Source organism: Salvia hispanica, chromosome 1 (genome assembly GCF_023119035.1).
Source record: "Salvia hispanica cultivar TCC Black 2014 chromosome 1, UniMelb_Shisp_WGS_1.0, whole genome shotgun sequence".
Taxonomy (NCBI): Eukaryota; Viridiplantae; Streptophyta; class Magnoliopsida; order Lamiales; family Lamiaceae; genus Salvia; species Salvia hispanica.
In genome coordinates, this window is record NC_062965.1 from 26,121,979 (window position 1) to 26,139,735 (window position 17,757).

The 17,757-nt window shown below is 40.9% G+C and overlaps 5 protein-coding genes and 1 pseudogene across 6 annotated transcripts; 4 read left to right on the forward strand and 2 right to left on the reverse strand.

Annotated features, from left to right (window-relative positions):
* Nucleotides 1–225: 225 nt before the first annotated feature.
* On the reverse strand, nt 226–1,575 carry LOC125192418 (G-type lectin S-receptor-like serine/threonine-protein kinase LECRK2). The gene has a single exon (XM_048089986.1). It carries the CDS (start codon nt 1,573–1,575, stop codon nt 250–252), a length of 1,326 nt encoding a protein of 441 aa, XP_047945943.1. The 3' UTR covers nt 226–249.
* A 2,583-nt stretch (nt 1,576–4,158) lies between these two features.
* Nucleotides 4,159–6,597, forward strand: LOC125192427 (G-type lectin S-receptor-like serine/threonine-protein kinase LECRK3). Its single transcript, XM_048089996.1, has one exon. It carries the CDS (start codon nt 4,159–4,161, stop codon nt 6,484–6,486), a length of 2,328 nt encoding a protein of 775 aa, XP_047945953.1. The 3' UTR covers nt 6,487–6,597.
* Nucleotides 6,598–7,408: 811 nt separating this feature from the next.
* LOC125220495 (staphylococcal-like nuclease CAN2) lies at nt 7,409–9,523 on the forward strand. Its single transcript, XM_048122925.1, has 9 exons — nt 7,409–7,616; nt 7,708–7,763; nt 7,847–7,961; nt 8,292–8,402; nt 8,493–8,680; nt 8,757–8,813; nt 8,883–9,042; nt 9,131–9,199; nt 9,284–9,523. The coding sequence occupies exons 1-9, from the start codon at nt 7,497–7,499 to the stop codon at nt 9,380–9,382; spliced, it is 975 nt and encodes a 324-aa protein (XP_047978882.1). The 5' UTR covers nt 7,409–7,496; the 3' UTR covers nt 9,383–9,523.
* Nucleotides 9,524–10,695: 1,172 nt separating this feature from the next.
* LOC125219936 (G-type lectin S-receptor-like serine/threonine-protein kinase LECRK3) lies at nt 10,696–13,215 on the forward strand. Its single transcript, XM_048122033.1, has one exon. It carries the CDS (start codon nt 10,739–10,741, stop codon nt 13,058–13,060), a length of 2,322 nt encoding a protein of 773 aa, XP_047977990.1. The 5' UTR covers nt 10,696–10,738; the 3' UTR covers nt 13,061–13,215.
* A 400-nt stretch (nt 13,216–13,615) lies between these two features.
* Nucleotides 13,616–15,374, forward strand: LOC125192436 (annotated as a pseudogene).
* Nucleotides 15,375–15,749: 375 nt separating this feature from the next.
* LOC125207269 lies at nt 15,750–17,484 on the reverse strand. Of its 2 annotated transcripts, XM_048106548.1 has the most exons (4): nt 16,986–17,484; nt 16,588–16,657; nt 16,409–16,486; nt 15,750–15,952 (listed from the first exon to the last, which is right to left on the reverse strand). In XM_048106548.1, the coding sequence occupies exons 1-3, from the start codon at nt 17,355–17,357 to the stop codon at nt 16,431–16,433; spliced, it is 498 nt and encodes a 165-aa protein (XP_047962505.1). In that variant the 5' UTR covers nt 17,358–17,484; the 3' UTR covers nt 15,750–15,952; nt 16,409–16,430. The 2 variants fall into 2 exon arrangements, with proteins under 2 accessions (XP_047962505.1, XP_047962499.1); XM_048106542.1 differs by lacking the exon at nt 15,750–15,952 and having other exon boundaries at nt 16,168–16,486; nt 16,986–17,483.
* Between the last annotated feature and the right edge of the window lie 273 nt (nt 17,485–17,757).

Here is a 17,757-nt window from a genome sequence, read left to right on the forward strand (position 1 = left end):
CAGGGACAAAGGGATGGTATTTTGGGAAGTTAGAACATATGAATGACTTGATAAAAATTATTGCATTTTCGATGATACTAAAGAAAAACCTTCCTTTAAACTATCTAGCATAATTGATTTAAGCTTTTATTGTCCTCCAATCTTTAAAGGAATCTCTGTCACTCAGCTCAATACACTCAAACAATTTATTAAAATTTGTGTCAAAACCAACTAGTTTGTGAATGGAGAATGCACACTCATACTAAAAAGCTAGATGGAACTTAAGAAAGAAGTAGGACATGGAGGTATGGGGATCTCGACAGTTCCCTCCAACATTAGCAGAACTTTCTTCATAGTTGGACGTAGCGATGGATCATATTGCACGCACCATATTCCTATCTTCACCATCCTCTCCACTTTCCTCCCCTCCACCGTTTCATCCCCCACCAGACTCCCAATCTTCCCTGTTGCATAACAGTCATAAACCCATTCCCCAAGAATTGCCTCATCCTCACTCCTGCTATAATCAACACACTTCCTACAACATATGATCTCCAACAACATCACTCCAAAGCTATAAACATCTGCTTTCACTGTGATTGGCTGCTTTTGGTACCACTCTGGTGCAACATAGCCTTTAGTCCCTCTTATCCCAGTATACGTATTTGTCTGATCTTGCTTCAATAGCTTTGCCAGCCCGAAATCCGATATCTTGGCACACCAGTTCTCGTCCATTAGTATGTTCTGAGGCTTGATGTCACAGTGAATGATCTGCGTATCGCACTCTTGGTGCAGATACAATATCCCTCTCGATATATCTCGAGCAATCTCGACCCGTTCTTCCCAACTAAGCCGTTTCTCTTGATTGAAAAGTATGTCTGCGAGGGACCCGTTACGCATGAACTCAAACACCAGCAGTTTATTGTCTTTGTCGAAGCTGTAACCTAGGAGCCGGACTAGGTTCCGGTGATACATCTTCCCAATCGTCTTGAGCTCTGTCTGGAACTCTATCTCTCCTTGTGCAAATTCCTTCTCCAACCTCTTCACCGCCACCATTTTCTCTCCATTTTGCAGAACACCTTTGAACACCGTGCCAGACGCTCCTCTCCCCAGCTCTTCCTTGAAGCCATTTGTTGCTTCGGACAGATATTTGAATGTGAACACTTGCAGTGAAATGCCCTCGACAAAGTTAGCTCCATCATCCTTACCTATCTTCTTGTAGTCCTTACGTTTCTTGTGAGCGAAGAGCACAGAAATGAACAAGGCCAAGACGCCTATAGACATAACCACAATGCCAATGATGAGGATGTCTATACGCTGCTCTTTCTTGGTGATTAATTTAGTATCAGAATCGCCTCCCATGTCGGGTACCACTACCATGGTTGTACTGAAGCGAACGAGGGCCATGTTCGAGCTATCCAGTGACCTTCTTCCATATCTGAACGGAAGCCTCTGCTTTTTGCATTTCCCGTTTTCATAGAACGCTGCTTCACAGTTGCAGTCGTCAAGGCATGCTTTGTTGCAATCTTCTTCACTCAACTTATCCAAATTCTCATACGAGTTATCCTCCCATTCGGTGTTTTCGACTCTTCTCATTTCGTACTTCGATCTATCCTCAATTTTGGGACAGCCCGGAACAGAGAAGGATCTAAAACAGCCGGCTGTGCGGTTGCCGGCCTGAGCGTTGACGAAACCGGGAAGACACTGACAGTCCGGCTTATTATCCAACAGAATGCAGAAGGCGTTGATTCCGCAGATACCTTTAGAGCACACTCGTCGTCCGTGGAGGACCATCTCTCGGTCAAGTTGAGATCACCGAGAGACAGAGAGTAGACGCGGAAGATTCCTCCAACGTCGAGCCTCATGAAGTTGACGTACCCTTGCGTAGGGAATCCACCATTGGTTATATTCCGCAGAGGCAAGCTTCCGTTGAGCTGATAAAGGCGGCCGTCGCTGTCGAGGTTGAGAGAGACGTTAAGTGCTCCGTCTGGCTTTTGAACATAGTAAGCGTATGGATCTATGTCCGGTGTGTTGACAGGATACTGCACGAGGTATCCATCGGTCTGCATCTTCAGCCTGAAAATCCCTCTTCCATAGTCGGTCTCGGAGGCGCTGGAGAAGATCTCTTGCCCATCAGAGATGTGCTGGCCGGGGAGGAGGGTGTCTGTCGGGTGGTCGAAGCTCTGCCAGATGATTCTTGAATCGGAATCATAGAGAACAAAGTTTCCGTTGTCATGCATTGATGCAAAGGCGATGGCTATGGAGGGGTTGATGACGTCTACGTCTTGGCCTTGCCTCCGGCGCAGGATTAGCCTGCCCTCGGTAGATAGTAGCAGGGAGACAACATCGTCGGGGACGGTTGGATTGGTGTCCCGATTAGCAGTCCAGACGACGGTTTTGTCAGGAAGAAAGATGCCGACAGCGTAGCTGTTGACGTGTTGGGGGAAGAATCCGAAGGCGTAGACGCCGGAGGAAGAAGGCCAGGAGGAGTTTGGAGTGAGGGAAGAGCCTAAGGTGATGTTGGAGGGTTGTCTTTGAGCTTCTGCTGATGTAGAAATGAGAAGAAGAACCAAGATTGTTAGGAGGGACATTGTTGTTTATCTAAGTATTGTTTTGCTCTTACACTACATGTTTCTTTAGGGGGGTTCAGCCATTAATTTATTTATATATGAATAGTTTAGTACTCCTAATTGATTTGATTTATTTCTGGAAGACGTAAGGCTTACAAATGTGACAAATTTAGTGCTGTCAAGTGTCTTGGTCTTGCATATACTTGGAATGAATGGTTGTTAATAGCTTTCTTGTAATAGAGTAAAATAAATGTGTTATTATAAAAATCTATATAATTCATATCACTGTTTCATTTCATACACCTTTACTACTATAAGAGCCAAAAATTAAATTTATCATCTTTCTTATGCATGTAGGGATTAATTCTAATCATAAAACTAGAATTAATATAAGTATATAACTATACCCATCATATCCCGATATACCCATTTATATTTTACTTTATTAATTATAATAAATCTGGATATCTGAAAATTCATCTTGAAAAGTTCAATAATTTTCTATTTTACAAAAAACTTCTTAATCATGTCTTCTTTAACGTCTAATTAATTTCAAAATGTTGAAAAAATCAAAACCCTTTATTTTTCTACACAAATGCTTGGAAAATCCTCCTTTCTGGTGTTGTGATCATGAGTTTCTAGATTATAATATTAATTTTCATTTGTGAAATACTCCTAGTATTTATTTATTCCACGGTAATGAGTGAAATACTCCGACTACAAAAAGATCTCTGACTTTTTCAGAAAATTTACTATCTTTCACATTGTTTTAGAATTTTTTGCTATTTTTAACTTTTTTATTTATTTTGAGAGCCATTTTAGTCCTATCTGCATTTTAGAATTCACCTATTGGTAATCATGTAAGGTGGTGATAAAAGTAGTGCTGAAAATAGTAATGCAATAATTAGAGCATTTAATAAATGGTTTATCAAGCATGGGTAGACCGCGTCTCACAAAAAATGAACGTTGTTGGAGAGGTACAGATAAAGAGCAACTCCTACTTTTATAGAGAGAGAATAAGAATGCATCGAAATACACTACAAATAGAGATATTTGAGCCATTGCCCCTATTGTGACGTTATTAGAACGTTTAATAATATTGATAATTCTACTCATAGACTCGCAACCTGCCCCATTTCAACGGCAATTAACTAACTAACGTCGATATATTCCTTCATTGAAACGCAAAACAAGACGGAGATAGTTTTGGGGGAGATGACTTATCCTCCCTCGTACGTTCAAACATTAAATCACACGATATCATCTAGTTGTGGAATTTTCTTCAAGAACACATGTATACATGATGGTGTGGAACCAAGACTAATGATAATTATGTGGAATTTCTTTAAGTCCAAGACTAATGATAATTATGTGGAATTTCTTTATGACCAAGACTAATGATAATTATAATTATGTGGAATTTCTTTAAGACCCAAACTTAAATTGAAAACACAAAAGCATGCTTGGAAATTGAAGCAGAGATAAATATTTCGCAAAACTTGTTCTTTATTACCATGTTCTAACACAAAAAACAGAAAGTAAACTATTGAGTTTGATTCAATTAAAAATAGAAGCAGCAACATAGCAATACACATACAAATTTACAGCAATGTCCATCCTCACAATCTTGTTTCTCCTCCTCATTTCTACAGCTGCAGAAGCCCAAAGAAGATCGTCCAATATAACCTTAGGCTCTTCCATCACTCCCACCTCCAACTCCTCCTGGCTTTCCCCCTCCGGCGTCTTCGCCTTCGGATTCTTCCCTCAACATGTCAATGGCTACGCTGTCGGCATCTTTCTTCCTGACAAAACCGTAGTCTGGACAGCGAATAGGGACACCAGTCCAACCATCCCCAACGACACCATCTCCCTTGTACTATCCCCCGAGGGCCAGCTAATCCTGCGCCGGAGGCAAGGCCAAGACGTAGACGTCATCAACCCCTCCACAGCTATCGCGTCGGCCTCAATGCTCGACAACGGCAACTTTGTTCTCTACGATTCAAATACAAGAATAATCTGGCAGAGCTTCAACCACCCGACAGACACCCTCCTCCCCGGCCAGCGCCTCCTGCACAAGGAACAGCTCTTCTCCAGCGCCTCTGAGACTGACCACGGGATAGGGATTTTCAGGCTGAAGATGCAGGACGATGGAAACCTCGTGCAGTATCCTTTCAACGTGCCTGACGCAGCGCCTTACGCTTATTATGCAACAGGCACAAACGGAGCAGGTAGTAACGTCTCTCTCAACCTCGACAGCGACGGCCTTCTTTATCTGCTCAACGGTAGCTTGCCTCTGAAGAATATATGCGATGGTGGATTCCCTACACAGGGATACGTCAATCTCATGAAGCTCGACGTCGGAGGAATCTTCCGCATCTACTCTTTTTCTGTCGGTGATCTCAACTTGACCAGGAGATGGTCCTCCACCTACGATTTGTGTCATCCCAAAGGCTTCTGCGGTGTCAACTCCTTCTGCATTCTGATTGATAATGTGCCGGAATGTCAGTGTCTTCCCGGTTTCGTCTCTGCTCATTCCGGCAACAACACAGCCGGATGTTCTAGAACCTTCTCCATGCAGGGCTGTCCCATAGTTGATGGTGGATTGAACTACGAAATGAAAACAATCGAAAACACGGAATGGGAGGATAACTCGTATGAGAGTTTGAAAATGATGATAAGTGAAAAAGAATGCAGCAAAGCATGCCTCGATGATTGCAGCTGCAAAGCAGCCTTCTTTAAAGACGGCGAATGCACAAAACAGAGGCTTCCGTTAAGATTCGGAAGAGGGTCTCTGCGAAATTCAAACATGGCTCTTGTTCGTGTTAGTACAGCCATTGTACCCGACATGGGAGGCGATTCCGACCATGAGAGAATCATCAAGAAAGAATGGCGTAGTCACTACCTCATCGCCGGCATTGTGCTTATGTTTATAGGTGTATTGGCCTTGTCCATTTCATTGATCATCACTCACAAGAAACGGAAGGACTACAAGAAGATCAGCAAGGATGATGGAGCTAACTTTGCTGAGGGCATTTCACTGCAAGTATTCACATTCGAGCATCTGTTTGAAGCAACAAATGGCTTCAAGGATGAGTTGGGGAGAGGAGCATCTGGCACGGTTTTCAAAGGGGTTTTACATAATGGCCAGAAAATGGTGGCGGTGAAGAGGTTGGAGAAGGAATTTGCACAAGGAGAGATAGAGTTCCAGACGGAGCTGAAGACGATTGGGAAGATGTATCACCGGAATCTAGTCCGGCTCCTAGGCTACTGCTTTGATGGAGACAACAAACTGTTGGTGTTTGAGTACATGAGCAACGGATCCCTTGCAGACATACTTTTCAATCAAGAGATACATCCGAACTGGGAGGAACGGATGCACATTGCTCGAGATATATCAAGAGGGGTATTGTATCTACACCAAGAGTGCGAGATGCAGATCATTCATTGTGACATCAAGCCTCAGAACATACTGATGGGTGAGAACTGGTGTGCCAAGATATCGGATTTCGGGCTGGCGAAGCTTCTTAAGCAAGACCAGACTAATACGTATACTGAGATAAGAGGGACTAAGGGCTATGTAGCGCCAGAGTGGTACCAAAAGCAGGCGATCACGGTGAAAGCAGATGTTTATAGCTTTGGAGTGATGCTGCTGGAGATCATATGTTGTAGAAAGTGTGTTGATTATAGCAGGAGTGAGGATGAGGCAATTCTTGAGGAATGGGTTTACGACTGTTATGCAACAGGGAAGATTCGGAGTCTGGTGGGGGATGAAACGGTGGAGGGGAAGAAAGTGGAGAGGATGGTGAAGATAGGGATATGGTGTGTGCAATATGATCCGTCGTTGCGTCCAACAATGAAGAAAGTTCTGCTAATGTTGGAGGGCACTGTCGAGATTCCCATTCCTCCAAATCCCACTTCTTTCTTAAGTTCTATCTAGCGTAGTTTACTATACGAGTGTGCTCGAATGTAATTTGTTTTCTTTTTCTTTCGAATAATGTCCTGTATTACAAACTCATTATGAGTATTACTAAGAGTCACACTTTGACTAGGCACGAATTTTAAGAAATTAAAGAAAATGTGGTTAAAAAGTACGTGGGACCCATTTTTTATATTGATTTTATAATAAAATGTGAGTGAATTGAGTTAGTGGAATGTAGGACCTACTTACTATTTATGGTAATAATGAAGTGTGACTCTGAATTGAGGACGGATCGAAATGGAAATATTTGACTCTTAATCGAGAACGGAGGGAGTACTACTTAAAGTTATAGTAAGTCTTTTAAGGTGGAGCCTGTGTTATCATGAGATTTGATAGAGGTTCAAATTTTATCCAATTGATAACAAATTTCAACACACTATTAAAGATGATATGGAAGATCTTCAATCCAATTATAATACACAGCATTCGATTTTTCTAGCCTAATTTGTTAAGATCAATTTGAAGCGACACATTCTTCAATCCTTAAGAAAAGTTTTCCTTCATGGTGTGGCATCACACTAGTAGTTGTTCCTCAAATTTGCCTATTTCAAACTTCACTCTCTACAAATAATTTTCTTTGTTCAAAATTTTTTTGCCATCATCATACTATAATGCATCAATTAACAACATAATCCATCAATACATTCTAAAAAAATCTAACAGCTAAGTTTAAGCATAATAAAACGTGCATAGTCAATGTCAAACCGATGGTTCTTGAACCGAAAACATCTCAAATTTCCACCAATAGAATTTGAGAGAAAGAGACAGAGAGTAACATTGAACAGCAAGTCAAAACCCCAACAAAACATGTAGTAGCCGGTCAATACCCAAGCTATAGTTGCAATCTTCAATTATTCTTACATGCAAAAGCAGTCAAAACCCCAACTACAGTTGCAAGATGGAGTAGTATTTCATCATTTCAAGGCAATTGTAAATCTAATTATCCAAATATAAAAAAAAATCTGCAAATGGGGAACGCTCTAAGGTTCCTGTCCGCCAAACTCTGCGAACGATCCGATTCCGGCGACGTCACCGTCGGAGTTTCCGCCCTCGCCCACGATCTTTACAACTTTGAAATCACCAACCAGGTAACCCCAATTTCGACATTTATTCGAATTTTCCTTTTGTTTTTCTAGAAATAGACCACAGATTTTAATTTTTGGTGTTTCTGGATTTTAGGTTCCTCGAGAACTGTGTAAGCATGTTGTTTCCTCCAGAAAAGCTCAATGCAAGTGGTAAATCACTCGATCCATTTTTTTCACTTAATCTATTTCTTTCGCATTAAATTGATATGAGCAACAATATATGAAAATAAAAGGTACAAGAATCTAGCCGGAGCGTGGAGAGAGACAAAACCACCACCTAAATCAGCGGAAGAAGCCTCCCGGCTCGTGATTCGGACTCGCAAGAGACATCAAAAGGCCGATGTCGAGGTTTCTTAGCTCATTAGCAACCACGTGCATGCAAAAACACTTAAACTTTGAGCACTTGCACTATTCACGTTTTAGATGTTTTTGCACTTTTTTGGACTAAAATGCCCTTTAAGCATTAGATGATGAAAATGAAAAAAGTGCAAAAGTACCTGAAAGGTGTAAAGTTAAAAACATCCGTGACGTTATGTACTAAATGTGCGCATCGGTTGCGTGCTTAACGTGTTTTTCCCTTTCTTAAGCACGGAAACTGACGGCCTTACAACCATTTTTGCAATACTGAGTAGTAGAAAAATGTGGATATTTGTAATCTTGGTTGCTTTGCTTTTGAAGGGTCTCTTAGCTTACTATGGCCTTCCTCTGCCTCACTCTTTGGTGGAGCTCACCACCTGGGCTCCTCCGTCCGAGCCTCAAGGTCTCATGTTCGAATTACATACGATACCAGTAAGAAAAAGAAAGATGCTTTCTTTCGACCTTTCCTACACTCTGAAATCAGTAGCTGTTTCTGACTCAGTAACTATACAATCGGAGCAGGTAGACCCGAGGGCTGTGGCGGATGGCGATACAATAACTGTGTACGTAAGTGTTGCGGACCCTAGGGAGTCTGCTAATGTTCCTAGACTAGTCCAAGTTGCAGCTGATGAAAAAGCTAAGGCTCGTGCGAGGAGGAACTATGGTGATGCTGATGAACTCCACAAGCTTATTATTGATGCTGGATACAGGTTGGATGTGTAATCTCTTGTCTTGCAGGTAAATGTTGAGATTGGATGATCGATGCTGATTAGGCTTTGTATGCAGGGTGATAAAACTTCAAAATGAGGAGGTTCTTGCCAAAAAATACAGAATACAGCTAAGGTAGTGATTTCTTGAATGCATTTGGTGTTTGTTGAGACATTTCTGATGTGTGTGGACTTACTTAAACAGGGGAATTGATGCACCCGAGCGCGAAATGCCATTCGGACAAGAAGCCAAGGAAGAACTGGTGAAAATTGTGCAGAAAAAGTGTCTAAGAGTGCTTGTGTTCGGTGAAGATCGTTATGGTAGGTGCGTAGGAGATGTATATTGCAACGGCGTCTTTGTTCAGGTAGTGTGATCAGATTCTTGCACCAGTCTTTTGAATAAAATCTTAACACAGTGTCATATAAAGGTGTTGGATTTCATCGCTTTGATAGGAGTTGATGATTAAGAAGGGGCTAGCATGGCACTACAAAGCCTATGATCGACGTCCGGAGCTGGATAAGGTTATCGTCCTAGTACACGTTAACTTGCTGTCCTGTTATTTTGGATAGGCCTTTATATTTAGGAATTTCTTGTGTTGTATGTAGTGGGAGAAAGAGGCTCGTGCAAAACGGGTGGGTTTATGGTCGGCTCTGAACCCGGAGACGTCGTGGGAGTGGAGGAAGGACAGACGTGAAAGCAGATAGATTGCTTTCCATCTTGGTCTAAGGAATAGAATGTGATTATGTTGCACTTAGGAAATGGTATTGAAATCTTTTGTTTCTCCTAACATATTAGAGATATGTAATTATGCTCAAAACCTCGCTCATTTTCAAGATCCACATGAGGTTTGGATTGCTTATTGATCAAGTGTTGTTTTGCAACAAAAATGTTATTTTCCTCTCTTTGCAATGCATGCGTGAGCGCAATATAGGAAAGATATGATAGTAGTTTCTATAGTTGAAATTCAGTAAATATAAACTGAATAAATGATTTCCCATAGGTCTTACTTAGATTCGTTTTCAATTGTCCAATTGATATAAAGTGACTAAGGTAGTCAACTTTGGAGAGTTGAAACCAAAAAAATATACTAGCCGTGAGTATTGATAGTACCTCATCCAAGTGATTAGCATGAGACTAAAGATATGGGTTATACGCCACTCGAATATCATCAAAGAACATGATCACAAATTTCTTCAGAAAAGTATTCAAGATACTATTCATTGTTGTTTGAAACGTGGATGAGCTTTAGTGAGGCCAAAACATGACCAAGAAATCAAAGTGGCCGCCATGTGTACGGAATGTTGTCTACATTCTTGTGCTTATATTATGCGTATTTAGAATTACTATGTTAAAAGTGGTTTCATAACCATGGCAGTTACTTCCTCCTCTCACAAAAATAATCTCACTTTTCCATTTTGATCAATCCATAAAAAATAATCTAATCTAAAAATGGGAAAGTTTCTCTCAAATAATTATTTACAATTTATATCTATCATTTATCCATCTTTTCTTTTTTTTCTCTCCTACTTTCTCTACTTCTCTCGTCTAATTTATCCACCTTTTTCTTATTCTCTCTTATTTTACTTATTTTTCAACAAAACTCGTGTATCCATCCATTAGACTGTTTTTGGTGACGGGGGAAGTATTTTATCATTTTATGCTAAAAATAACTATAGTGCTGAAACTAGTAACAAAATAAGTAGAGTATTGAATAAATGATTTATCATGGCTAAAAAGGAGAATAATTGAGTTGTTGGAAAAATACGCGATAACAAGAGGGATTTTCTGCAATCTAATAGTAAGACTATTGGTTGTGGAATTTCCTTAAGACCACAAGTCACGTATATGTTGTGGAATTTCCTCTAAGACCAAGACTTGATGAAAGTTACACCGAAAATTGAAAAGACAAAAGCGTTTGTGGAAATTGAAGCACTAGAGATAAATATTTCGTAAATTATTTTTCTATATTTTCTTATAGAAAAACAGAACGTAACCTGTTAAGTTTATTAAACTAAAAACAGAACCAGCAGCAAGGCAATAATCAGCCAATTTAAACAGTAATGTCCACCCTCACAATCTTGTTTCTCCTCCTCGTTTCTACAGCAGCAGAAGCCCAAACAAGATCATCCAACATCACCGTAGGCTCTTCCCTCACACCCACCTCCAACTCCACCTGGTTTTCCCCCTCCGGTGTGTTCGCCTTCGGATTCTTCCCCCATCATGCCAACACCTACGCTGTCGGCATCTTTCTTCCCGACCAAACCGTAGTCTGGACAGCAAATAGGGACACCAATCCAACTGTCCCTGACGATGTCGTCTCCCTGCTACTAACCCCCGAGGGCCGGCTAATCCTCCGCCGTAGGCAAGGCCCAGATGTAGAGGTCATCAGCCCCTCCACAACCATCGCGTCGGCATCAATGCTCGACAACGGCAACTTTGTTCTCTACGATTCAAATTCAAGAATCATCTGGCAGAGCTTCGACCACCCGACCAACACCCTCCTCCCCGGCCAGCGACTAACATCGGGGAAAGAGCTCTTCTCCAGTGCCTCCGAGACCGACTATGGGAGAGGGATTTTCAAGCTGACGATGCAGGGCGATGGAAACCTTGTGCAGTATCCCGTCGACTCACCGAGCTCAGCGCCTTACGCTTACTATAACACACAAACAAGCGGAGCAGGTGGCAATGTCTCTCTAGAACTTGACAGTGATGGCCGGCTTTATCTGGTCAACGGTAGTTTGCCTCTGAAGAATATATCCAGTGGTGGATTCCCTACGCAGGGGTCGATCAATCTCATGAGGCTTGATGTCGGAGGAATTTTCCGCATCTACTCTCTGTCTCTCGGTAATCTTGCCATGACCAGGAGATGGTCATCCAAGCTCAACGAGTGTGATCCCAAAGGTTTCTGCGGAGACAACTCCTTCTGCATTCTTATGGATAATAAGCCGGAATGTCAGTGTCTTCCCGGTTTCGTCTACGTTCAGCCTGGCAACAACACAGCTGGATGTTCTAGATACTTCCAAGCGCAGGGCTGCCCCCAAATTGACGGTAGATTGAAATACGATATGAGAAAGGTTGAAAACACCGAATGGGAAGATAACTCTTATGGAAATTTGAATATGATGATGAGTGAAGAAGAGTGCAGCAAAGCATGCCTCGATGACTGCAACTGCGAAGCAGCCTTCTTTAAAGACAATCAATGCAAGAAGCAAAGGCTTCCGTTAAGATTCGGCAGAAGGTCTACGGAAAACTCAAACATAGCTTTCGTTCGCGTCAGTACAACCACGCTATCCAACATGGGAGGCAATTCCGACAATACAAGAATCATCAAGAAAGAGCGGCGTATAGACCTTTTAATCATCAGCATTGTGGTTATGACTATAGGCATCTTGGCCTTGTCAGTTTCTGTGATGCTTGCTCACAAGAAACGGAAGGACTACAACAAGATCAGCAAGGGAGATGAAGCTAGCTTTGCGGAGGGAATTTCGCTGCAATTGTTCACATTCGAACATCTGTCCAAAGCAACAAATGGTTTCATGGAAGAGCTGGGGAGAGGAGCATCTGGTACGGTGTTCAAAGGGGTTCTGCAGCAGAAAATGGTGGCAGTGAAGAGGTTGGAGAAGGAATTTGCACAAGGAGAGATAGAGTTCAAGACAGAGTTGACGACGATTGGGAAGATGTATCATAGGAACCTAGTCCGGCTCCTAGGTTACTGCTTCGATGGAGTCAACAAACTGTTGGTGTTTGAGTACATGAGCAACGGATCCCTCGCTGACATACTTTTCAATCAAGAGAAACAGCCGATCTGGGAGGAACGGATGGATATCGCTCGAGATATATCGAGAGGGATATTGTATTTGCACCAAGAGTGTGAGACGCAGATCATTCACTGCGATATAAAGCCTCAGAACATACTCATGGATGGAAACTGGTGCGCAAAGATATCAGACTTTGGGCTTGCGAAGCTTCTAAAACAAGATCAGACTAAAACATATACTGGGATAAGAGGGACTAAAGGCTATGTTGCACCAGAGTGGTTCCAAAAGCAGGCAATCACAGTGAAAGCGGATGTGTATAGCTTTGGAGTGATGCTGCTGGAGATCATATGTTGTAGGAAGTGTGTTGATTCGAGCAAGAATGAGGATGAGGCAATTCTTGAGGAATGGGTTTACGACTGTTATGCAACGGGAAAGATTGAGAGTTTGGTCGGGGACGAGATGGTGGAGGAGAGGAACGTGGAGAGGATGGTGAAGATAGGGATATGGTGTGTGCAATATGATCCGTCACTGCGTCCAACTATGAAGAAAGTTTTGCTAATGTTGGAGGGAACTGTCGAGATTCCCATACCTCCATGTCCTTCTTCTTTCTCAAGTTCCTTCTAGTTTTACTCAACTACTCATGTATCCTTTTACATGATAGTATATTTTATCTTTTTCTTTCTAATAATGTCATGCATCATGCATCTCTAAGTTCCATCTATATATATCATAATGCAAATCATGTCGTTTCTCTAAAATTCAATATTATAATTCACGTATTCTTAAATCTTTCAATTTTATTCGTTTAAGTATTAATATACTCTTAGTTTGTTTAAATAGGACTTATCTCAGTACTTGTATTAATAAGTCATGAACTTTGATTGATATTCAATCTTTTTCCTATTGATAACAAATTTCAACTGATTAAAGATGATATGGAAGATGATCAATCCAATTAGAACACACAACAACACAATTACAAACTTTAGCATTCGATTTTTGTAGCCTAATTTGTCAACATCAATTTGGGAAACACATTCTTCAATCTTTAGGAAATGTTTTTCTTCAAGAACACCTACTTCATTGTTTGATCCCACTTGTTCTTGAAATTTGTACATTTCAAACTTCAATCTCTATAAATAGTTTTCTTGGTTCAAAAAAATTTGCAACATCATACTAATGCATCATAAGTAACAACATAATTTATCAATCAATTCAAAAATAATTCTAACAAATAAGTTCCAGGATTAGAATTAGTTTTGGACGTCACAAGCTCGGCTTCGAGACGGTAGTTACAAACCACAACCCTCATAGGAGACCAACTGCAATTCTAGCCGGAGCATGGAGAGAGACAAAACCACCACCTAAATCGGCAGAAGAAGCCTCCCGGCTAGTAATTCGGACTCTCGAGAGAAATCAAAAAGGCTGACGTCGAGGTTTCTTATCGCATCAGCAACAATGTTCAAGCAAAAACACTTTAATTTTGAGCACTTGCACTATTCACGTGCTTTTCTGCCTATCTTCTTACACTAATCATATGCTTTTCTACACTGGATTTTGATTTTGAGGTTTGCACGTTTGAGATGTTTCTGCATATTTTGGACTAAAATGCCCTTATTGTTGAAATGAAATAAATTGAATAAGTACCTGAAACGTGAAAACTAGAAATGCTTATGCACAAAATGCACGCATCAGCTGCGTACTTAAGGATCTCCAGTGGCGTGCTTAACGCCTTAGCACACACGTGCATGTTGTTTCCTTTCTTAAGCACAGAAACTGACGGCCTTACAACCATTTTTGCAATAATTAGTAGAAAAATGTGGATATTTGTAATCTTGGTTGCTTTGCTTTTGAAGGTCTGTTAGCTTACTATGGCCTTCCTCTGCCTCACTCTTTGGCGGAGCTCACCACCTTGGCTCCTCCGTCCGAGCCTCAAGGTCTCATGTTCGAAGTACATACTGTACTAATAAGAAAAGAAAGATGCTTTCTTTCAACCTTTCCTACAGTCTGAAATCAGCAGCTGTTTCTGACTCAATAACTATACAATTGAAGCAGGTAGACCCGAGGGCTGTGGCGGATGGCGATACAATAACTGTATACGTAAGTGTTGCAGACCCTAGGGAGTCTGCAAATGTTCCTAGAGTAGTCCAAGTTGCAGCTGATGAAAAAGCTAAGGCTCGTGCAAGGAGGAACTATGGTGATGCTGATGAACTCCACAAGCTTATTATTGATGATGGATACAGGTTGGATGTGTTATCTCTTGGCTTGCAGATCAATGTTGAGATCGGATAATCGATGCTGATTAGGCTTTGTATGCAGGGTGATAAAACTTCAAAATGAGGAGGTTCTTGCCAAAAAATACAGAATACAGCTAAGGTAGAGATTTCTTGAATGCATTTGGTGTTTGTTGAGCCATTTCTGATGTGTGTGGACTTACTTAAACAGTGATGCACCCGAGCGCAAAATGCCATTCGGACAAGAAGCCAAGGAATAACTGGTGAATATTGTGCAGAACAAGTGTCTAAGAGTACTTGTGTTCGGTGAAGATCATTATGGTAGGTGCGTGGGAGATGTATATTGCAACGGCGTCTTTGTTCAGGTTGTGTGATCAGATTTATGCACCATTCTTTTGGTTAACATCTAAATACAATCTGATAATAAGAGTTTTGGGTTTCTGACAGGAGTTGATGATTAAGAAGGGGCTAGCATGGCACTACAAAGCCTATGATCGATGTCCGGAGCTGGATAAGGTTATCATCCTAATACACATTTTCTTGGTGTGTTATTTTGGATAGGCCTTTATATTTATGAATCCATTCTTGTGTTGTATATGATGTAGTGGGAGAAAGAGGCTCGTGCAAAACGGGTGGGTTTATGCTCATCTCTGAACCCGGAGATGCCATGGAAGTGGAGGAAGGACAGACGTGAAAGCAGATAGATCGCTGGACATCTTGTCTAAGGATTAGAATGTGATTATGTTATTTAAGGAAATGGTATTGAAATGTTTTGTTACCCTAACATGTTAGGACTCAAATGGAGTATAAGTTATCTTCTTGAGTCCAAGCTATTTATAGAGCCATGTAATTATGCTCAAAACCTCACATTTTCAAGATCCACATGAGGTTAAGAGTGCTTATTGATCAAGTGGTGTTTCGCAATGAAAATATTATTTTCCTGTGTGTGTGCACGAGTAGTTTACATAGTTGAAACCCAGCAAATATAAACGGAATAAATGTTTTCCCATAGTAACCAGAATCCATAGATATACGGCATATCAGCCAAACTCGGAAGAATCAAAAGAAAAGGGATGGAGTGATCCAACAAGGCAACAACAATGAAGAGCTGTGTTAAGATGCATACAGATGACCATAGAACAAGAAAACGCAATTTGGAAATTGAGCACTTGAAGATGATAAGATCCAAACAATAGCTTAATTTGAAGGAAAATGTGTGAGGTCAGAACGAAGCAGTTACAGAAGCATGGCAGCCAGAGATTCCAGGCAGCATAGAAGTACACTGCAATAAAACAGGTTTTACTATAGCTTAAACAAGTATTGATATCCTTCTTTCACAGAGTATATATGTCTGGGAAGCTGAAACGAATACATATAGTATTACAGTAGTTGTATTGGTTGTGTTGCACCTTGTGGAGCTCTACTTAAAAGTTAATGCGAAACTTTGTGCGCTATGTACAATCAATCAGACCTATTGTACCCTAACATTAAGCCTCCTTTGTTGGTTGCATTGCATCAATTCCATTAATAGCAAATATCATTCCATTCATTACAAAAGTATGGTTATAACATTAAAGTGAAAAGATGCTCATAAATGATAAGTAGATAAGAAAAGGAGAGAAGAGATTACATATCTTAACAAGAAACCTAAACACAAACCAATTTCAGTAAAACACTGTTGATAACAGGGGGAACAAGAAGAGAGAGCTCGATGACTTGTGGCGAGAAGAGGACTCACATTATCATTGATGTACACTCATTTAACTATTTGAGACTTCTTCTGCTTCGTCTGAATCTGAATCACTAGCATTATAACCTTGACGAGAACAAAAACACGACAAATCAATCAAGAGCAATAGCAAACGGCTGGAACCACTAGTAATTGAGTTTAATGACAGCATGGCTAAAATCAAATACCTGGACGTTTATCGCCTACTTTCCATACTGAAGACCGACTTCTTGCTGCCCTGTTAATCCATGCTCTTCCCTGAAAACCAAATGCAATAAGAAACTTAGCTACTCCAAACAGATAAAGAAAGCTACTTTAATCCATCCTCTTATCAAAGTATACATTGCATTATTAAGATATTACATTATTAAACCATATTCCTCTGAAATTTCGCACTTCAATTCAATTCCCCGATGGCAATTACCACAAGACTTACCTGCATCAATCCCCCATTCTCCCAACTCAATTTACAAATATATGCTTGTTTCTTGCTACAAAGTAAAATCTTTCGCCCAAACATAAAGTTCACACAATCAGAAAGTATCAAATAAACAAACTACAGTAACACAGGCATAAAATCAAACACCTTCTGGGCATCTTTGGCAACCCCATATCCGCTGGTATACATCTGGCCCACAAGCACCTGCATGGCGGTATCGCCAGTCTTGGCCTCCTTGAGCGCGTCTTGAAACCACCGCCTTGCGCAATCCGACACAACATCCGCCAGCGGCGTCCTCCGCTGGCGCTCAGAGTTCTCGGCCGCTTCCATGAGGCGGGTGCGCACCCTTAGCTTGTGCGGGTCGGGTACGGGCTCGGTCGGGTCGGGGGAGGAGGCGGGTCGAGCAGTGGATTTGGGTTTCAATTGGGCGGCGCGGCGTGGCTCGATTTGAGGGGAAGAGATGAATCGAACAAATTGCTGGATGTTTTGTGCAGATTGAATTGATCTTCCCATAAACATAAAGGGTGATTGATGTGAATTGCGGGGAAATTTTCCAGTTGGGTGTGTGGGTAGGGCGATGCTTTCGTCCAAATTGATTATCTTTATTTGGGGTTTTAGCCAAGAGACATGATTTCAGAGATTTGATTTTTTCGAAGTAATTACACAATTCATACAAAACATTTTATTTTAATAATTATATTGGTATAAGACATTTAGAAATTGCATAAATTATACTTCCTCGCCCTCAGTAAATCCGTTTAACCATACGTGGCCAATTTCTTTTCGACATTAAATTTAATAAAAAAATACTTCTATTTATTAAATCAAATAAGAAAAATAAAATAAAAGATATGAGAAAATAAGAGAAACTAAAATATAAAAGAGTAAAGTAACTGATTTTAGATATTTTGTTTTTAGT

Coding starts and splice junctions, on each gene's coding strand:
- LOC125192418 (XM_048089986.1), bottom strand. CDS start 1,575: ATGAGAAGAGTCGAAAACACCGAATGGGAGGATAACTCGTATGAGAAT.
- LOC125192427 (XM_048089996.1), top strand. CDS start 4,159: ATGTCCATCCTCACAATCTTGTTTCTCCTCCTCATTTCTACAGCTGCA.
- LOC125220495 (XM_048122925.1), top strand. CDS start 7,497: ATGGGGAACGCTCTAAGGTTCCTGTCCGCCAAACTCTGCGAACGATCC. Junction 7,617..7,707: donor ACTTTGAAATCACCAACCAG/GTAACCCCAATT, acceptor TCTGGATTTTAG/GTTCCTCGAGAACTGTGTAA. Junction 8,403..8,492: donor TCGAATTACATACGATACCA/GTAAGAAAAAGA, acceptor CAATCGGAGCAG/GTAGACCCGAGGGCTGTGGC.
- LOC125219936 (XM_048122033.1), top strand. CDS start 10,739: ATGTCCACCCTCACAATCTTGTTTCTCCTCCTCGTTTCTACAGCAGCA.
- LOC125207269 (XM_048106548.1), bottom strand. CDS start 17,357: ATGTTTATGGGAAGATCAATTCAATCTGCACAAAACATCCAGCAATTT. Junction 16,658..16,985: donor TTGCCAAAGATGCCCAGAAG/GTGTTTGATTTT, acceptor TTTGGTTTTCAG/GGAAGAGCATGGATTAACAG. Junction 16,487..16,587: donor AGTAGGCGATAAACGTCCAG/GTATTTGATTTT, acceptor GTTCTCGTCAAG/GTTATAATGCTAGTGATTCA.